The sequence below is a fragment of the Pteropus vampyrus genome, unplaced genomic scaffold (genome assembly GCF_000151845.1).
Source record: "Pteropus vampyrus isolate Shadow unplaced genomic scaffold, Pvam_2.0 Scaffold7, whole genome shotgun sequence".
Classification (NCBI taxonomy): Eukaryota; Metazoa; Chordata; class Mammalia; order Chiroptera; family Pteropodidae; genus Pteropus; species Pteropus vampyrus.
Window position 1 is genome coordinate 1,638,680 of NW_011888788.1, and position 6,527 is coordinate 1,645,206.

A 6,527-nucleotide genomic window follows, 5' to 3' on the forward strand; every position below is an offset into this window, starting at 1 on the left:
ATGCAGAACATAAAATTGTAAGGGAAAGGGGAATATGAGTATGTCTGCAGGAAAAGAGAGACAGCCCCATACCAACGTTTATATTCAGACTTGTCTTGATTTAAAATAACTATAATTTTGATTAAAATATGGTTTTAGGAATGGAAGCTCTCATTGGAAAGTTCCAGTTAAACAGCTGCTTATAGCCTGGGCTCCAAGGAGGTGTGGGCTCATCTGGCTTTCTGCCCAAAGTTCTGCCATGGTGGTCATGTTCCATCACCCCGATCCCTCCTAATGTCACACACACACACACACACACACACACACACACACCCCACCCTGTAGGGTGCTTTCTGCATTACAGACCAGTCATGAAGCCAAAAGCTTGTCTGGCACTGTCCCTAGCCCTAAGTAAGTTGGCCGATGTGCCTCAAACTCGGGTCCCCTTAAATAATTCCACACCAGTACTCACTTTCTGTGGAAGGCATGTTTACATGGACAAATCCCCAACTCATCTCTAGGCTTGAAGTCTTCTAGACACACTGCACACAGCTGAAAGATAAATTCACAGGTGAGGCAAAGTGCTCAGTGCTTTCTCAGTCCACAAGGTGAAGTGCAGGCCCCTGAGGCCCAGCCATTTAGAAGGAACTTACAAAGTCCCACAGTTCCTTAAGTGAAAGAAAGGCTCGAATGGGCAAGGTCTTCTGAATAAGAGTCTCCTGCTCTTCTCGTCACGTCTTCAAAGATGGAAGGCAGAAGGGAGAAAACAGAAAGCAAAAGGCAGCTTCCTTTACTTCAGTGTGTCAGAAGAGTCTGACTTACGTTTATTCTCACTAGATAGGCTGGACGTAATGTACTTGGCCTGTGGTGTGCTAAGGGGCTGACTGTCTGCAGTTCTCTGCCTGCTCAGCAGCATAGCCCGAGGGGACTGCTTATGCCCTGCGACAGGCCCCGAGACTCTCTTTTCCCTGGTAACATGCGTTTTATAGTTCCTGGGGCCCTTCACTTTGGCACTGTCCTGTCAGTATCTGTCTTTCTCATATGAAGTTATTTAAGAGTCACTGAATTTAAACTTATGAAAATGTACAAATGGGGGCAGGATTGCTCTCTGACAGGTGGCTAGGCTCCACTGCTTGGAATGAGGCCTTCTCCTCTACACCCAGATGCCGGATTCCAGCCACTACTTCTTGGGCACTTAACAGTGCCCCAGGGACACCAAGTATGGTCATATTTACCAACTTTACAAATGAGGAAAAAGAAGCTCAGAGCAATCACCACGTTTCCTGAGGCCATGCAGTTGGCGAGTGCCACGCCTGGCTGGGGACCCAGGTCTGTTACACTGATGTGCTGCTGCTGCCCAAAAGCTTGAATTTCTCCGTTTGCTTCCTCATCCATCTCCAGGGATCCTAGTTCAACAATCGCCATTTCTTGCCGACTACCGACATGGCCTCCTTGTCACTTGTTTTATAACCTATAACATGTAACCCCATCTTCTTAGGTTATGTAACAGGACATGTGGCTCTTGGTGCCCCATGGCCAGTGCTGTGAATGCTGGTCTTCCAACATTCTTCTCTAGGGAGCTTTCAGGGCCTTATGTACATAGCAGACAGGATCTTCACAGGAAGAGGAGAATGGCTAACTGTCTCATCAGACTTGGCATTACTGTTGAGACAGCAGGAGAGCAGGGAGGAAGGCAGGACAGACAGCTGGCCTGGACTTGGACACCCACTAGGGGTGTGACGTCTGCGATAGTGATGCCTCTCAAACTCTGTTCCTTCATTTGTAAAGTGAGGACGCTACCTGCCCCGCTCCCCTCGCAGGACTGTCATCGGCTCAGGTTGAAGGGACAGAGCTGAGGTGGCAGTAAGGCGAGTCTATCTACCAATACAAGTTATTTTTATTCATATTTAAACTTCATAACGGGGGCTCTATTTTCAGGTCCATTTTAAATGTTTTCTAGAGGAAGGTTGAGGACAAGCTGTGGGTAAAGTTGAGAAACTAGCAGTTCCAGCCTTAGAGTGATCTTTTTGGGCCTCAGCTTCCCATCTGTAGCGGGGGAACGATGTTCCTACTTCCCAGACTGCGTGAACAGGCCCTCTGGCCTTAAACACCAGCTTCCCTCCCAGCACAGCCTTCTGAAGCACGGTCAGGATGGCTGGCTCTGCCCGTTGGAGATTCAGTGCTGATCCCACCAGAGGGCAAGAAGTTGGACAAGACACTCATTATTATTTGTTTATTTTTCTAGTCTACAAAATTAGATTTGTAGACTTTTCAAAATTATAACCACTGCTAGTGGTTATAATGTGCTATTATGTTCTTCTCGAACAAATTCTAAAACTATAGTAACCTGAAAAAAAAAAAAAAGATAAATTCTAACATGTTAAGTGCTAAAGGTAACCAAAAGCCAAGAGCAATCATGAAGAGAAAAGCCTCAGATCTCACTTCTTACAAGTTCCCTGAAGGGTCAAACTAATTTTACAACTTTACAGAGCATATTTTGCAAATGAGCTTTACTTTCCAGTATATTAGCAGCAGATTGTTTCTCCAGTCTGAGTTCTCATCCCTTTTTAAAAATGGAGATATAATTCACATACTAAAATATTCACTCCTTTAAAGTACATAATTCAGCAGTATTTAGTATATTCACAGAGTTGTGCAACCATTGCTACTATCTAATTCCAGAACATTTTCATCACCTGTTCCCAAAAGCCCATTCCCATAAGCAGTCATTCTCTATTCTTCCTTCTCCTCAGTCCCTGGCAAGCACTCATCAACTTCCTGTCTTGATGGATTATCAACTTTCTGTCTTAATGGATTTGTCTATTCTGGTCATTTCCAGATTGGAACAGAATCATGAAATGGTATCATATAATTTGTGGTCTTTGTGTCTGTCTTCTACTTAGTATGATGCATTCAATGTTCATCCATGTTGCAGCATGAATCAGATACTTCATTTTTATAGCTAAACAGTATTCCAATTTAATGGCTATACCAAATTTGTTTATCCATTCATCTGCTGATAGCCACTTGGGCTGTTTCTACCTTTTGGTTACTGTGAATAACGCTGCTTTAGACATTGGTGTTTGGTGTACAAGTGTCTGTTTAAAAGTTTTCAGTTCTTTGGGGTATATACGTAGGAGCAGAATTGCTGTGTCATATGGTAAGTCTTGAACTTTTTTGAGGAACTACTAAACTGTCTTCCAAAGTGGCTGCACCATTTCACATTCCCATCAGCAATGTATGAAAGTTTCAATTTCTCCTTATCTTTGGGTAATTATTATTGTCTGTCTTTTTGATACAGTCATCCTAGATGGTGTGAAGTTGGTATCTCATTGTGGTTTGATTTGAATTTCCTTAATGACTAATGATGTTGTGTGTATTGGCCATTTGTATATTTTCTTTGGAGAAACGTCTATTCAAATCCTTCACCCATATTTTAGTTGGGTTATTTTTCTTTTTATTAAGTTGCAAGAGTTCTTTATATTTCTAGACACAAATCTCTTATCAGACAGTCAACTGATTTTGACAAAAGTGAAAAGAATTTCAATGGTGAAAGCACAGCTTTTCAACAAATGGTGCTGGAGCAAATGGACATCCATAGGGACCAAAAGCATGATATGATCCCTAAAGCATAAGCAACCAAAGAAAAAACTGATAAACAGGACTTCATCAAATTAAAAAACTTTTGTTCTGCAAAAGGCCCTTTTAGGGTGAAAAGACTGGGATAATATTTGCAGATATTTTTATTCTGTAGGCTTTTATTATTGAGTTGTAAGGGTTCTTTACATATTCTGGATACTTCACTCTTATCAGATATAAGATTTGCAAATATTTTCTCCCTGTGGGGTGTCTTGATAATATCCTTTGAAGCACAAAAGTTGTTAATTTTGATGAAGTACAATTTATCTGTTTTTTCTTCGGTTGCTTGTTTGTTAGGTGTTGTGGCTAAGGAACCATTATCTAATCCAAATCCACAAAGATTTATGTCTATGTTCACTTCTAAGAGTTTTGTAATTTTAGTTGTTACATTTAAGTCTTTGATCAATTTTTGTATATGGTGTGAAACAAGGCTTCAACTTCATTCTTTTGAATGTGGTTATCTATTTATTCCAGCACTATTTGTTGAACAGATTACTCTTTTCCCAGGGAATTGTCTGGCTACCCTTGTTGAAAATCACTGACCGTAAATGTCTGGGTTTATTTCTGAACTCTCAATTCTATTCCATTGATCTGTATGTCTATTTTTCTGCCAGTCTTAATATACTGTATTAAGGCTGTCAAAAATACTGTAGCTTTGTGGTAAGTTATGAAATTGGGAAGTGTGGTCTCCAACTCTGTTCTTTTCCAAGATTGTTTTTGGCTATTCTGGGGTCCCTTGCACTTCCATGTGAATTTTGGGATCTGCTTGTCAATTTCTACCAAAAAAAAAAAAAAGGAAGCTGTGATTTTGATAGAGATTGTGTTGATTCTGTAAATATTTTGGGGAATATTTGCCATCTTAACAATAGTAAGTCTTCCAAACAATGAATACAGGATGTCTTTCTGTTTATTTAGGTCTTCTTTAATATCATTTGATGATGTTTTATAGTTTTCAGCATAGAAGTCTTAACTTCCTGTGGCAAGTTTCTTCCTGTGGAAAGAAAGGACACAGTGTGCCTGCCACATGACTTCTCACCCACTATCTGCCTGACCCAGGAAAACTGACTTAAGCATAACTCTTCCTGGTCCTTGTGCAGTGAGGATCCCAGCTGCTGCTGAGATGCAGAGGGGAGGAGATTCTTCTTTCCTTTCTATACATATACATGCAATACCACTCTGATGAAAGAAGGTATGGACCCAAACTTGTTCAGATTTGGAAGCTATGTGGATGGCTGTACCACCGTACTGTGGATGTGGGCTCAGAATTCTGCAAGGCTATGCATGTTCTATTGGTGTATATGGCAACAGCAGGTGGATGAGGCCTTCTCTGGTGGGGTGGCAGGACAGAAAGAATACAATGCAGGAAAAAAAACTGAAGAAATAATGGCTGAAAACTTCCCAAGTTTGGTGAAAGAAAAACTTTCTATATGTGAAGTTGAGTAAACCTCAAACAGGATAAATGCAAAGAAATCCCAGACATCATGCCCAGACATCATAAGCAAATTGCTGAAAACTTAAGGAAAAAAAAATCTCGAAAAATGACGCATTAATGATAAGAGATCAATGATGTGAATGACTGTGAATTTCTCATCAGAAAACCATGGAGGCCAGAAGGAAGTGGCACATTTAAAAAGTGCTGAAAGAAAAGAACTATCAACCCAGAGTTCTATATCCAATAAAAAGAACCTTCAGGAATGAAGGTGAACTAAAGACATTCTCAGATGAAGGCTAATGAATAGAAGTCATAGTCAGCAGATCTGCTCTAAAAGAATTGCTAATGGAAAGTCATCAGATAGAATATGACATAGGAAGGGAACTAGGGACACTGGGAATGAAGAGCAACAGAAATGGTAAATATCTGGATAAATATAACAGACTATTCTTTCTCTCCTAAATTCTTTAAAATATATCTAGTGGTTAAAAGTAAAAAATATAACACCGTCTGGTGGAATTTTCAATGTGTGTAGATGTGATGTGATAGCTGTTGCATAAAGAGAAAATGTAAAATGGTCTATATGGATGTAAGGTTTCTATATTCCAAGTGAAGTGCTAAAAATTGGATCCAAGTATTTATTTTGTAATTCTTAAGCAACCACTAAAAAATTATACAAAAATATAAAAGTCAAAATCACAACAGATAAAATGGAACACTAAAAATGTTCAAATAACCAAAAGAAGGCAGGAAAAAGGAAATGAAGGAATAAAGAAAGAGAAGAGAAAGCAGAAGACAAATGATAAAATGGTAGATCTAATTCCAAACATATCAATAATTGCATTGAATTTAAATTATCGAAACACACTGATTAAAAGACAGATAGGCAGAGTGGATTAAAAAACATGACAAGAAAACTCACTTCAAATAAAATTATATAGGTAGGCTGAAAATAATAAAAAGATGGAAAAAACATGCTATGCAAATATTAATCAAAGAAGCTAGAGTGGCTACATTAGTATCAAAAATTTCAAAGCAAAGAAAATTATGAAAGATGAAAAAGACATGAGATCTTGACAGTCAATTCACCAAGAAGACATAAAAATCCTAAATGTGTATGCACCTAACAACAGAGCTTCAAATAAATAAATAAATGGAAACACATAATGTGTTTATAAATTAGAAGACTCGACATAGTAAAGATACTAATTTTCCTCTGATTTATAGATTTAATGCAATACTAATCAAAATCTCAGCAGGATTTTTTTTTGTACATATAGACAAACATTTACATGGAAGAGCAAAGAAACTAGACTAGCTAAAATAGTACTGGAAAAGAATAAAGTTGGAGAAATCATACTACTTGATTTTAAGACTTACTATATAAAGCTACAGTGATCAAGACTGAAGAGATAGGCATGTAAATCAATGGAGCAGAATAGAGAATCCAAAAACAGACTCACGAAAATATGGTCAT

The 6,527-nt window shown here is 38.8% G+C and overlaps 1 protein-coding gene across 1 annotated transcript in view; it reads right to left on the reverse strand.

The window, feature by feature from the left end:
• RNF24 (ring finger protein 24) overlaps positions 1–6,527 on the reverse strand; it is a 61,953-nt gene that overhangs the window by 3,622 nt on the left and 51,804 nt on the right. The window contains exon 5 of the mRNA XM_023537297.1: positions 452–531. Within this exon, the coding sequence (XP_023393065.1) occupies positions 452–531 (80 nt within the window). The remainder of the gene's footprint in view (positions 1–451; positions 532–6,527) is intronic.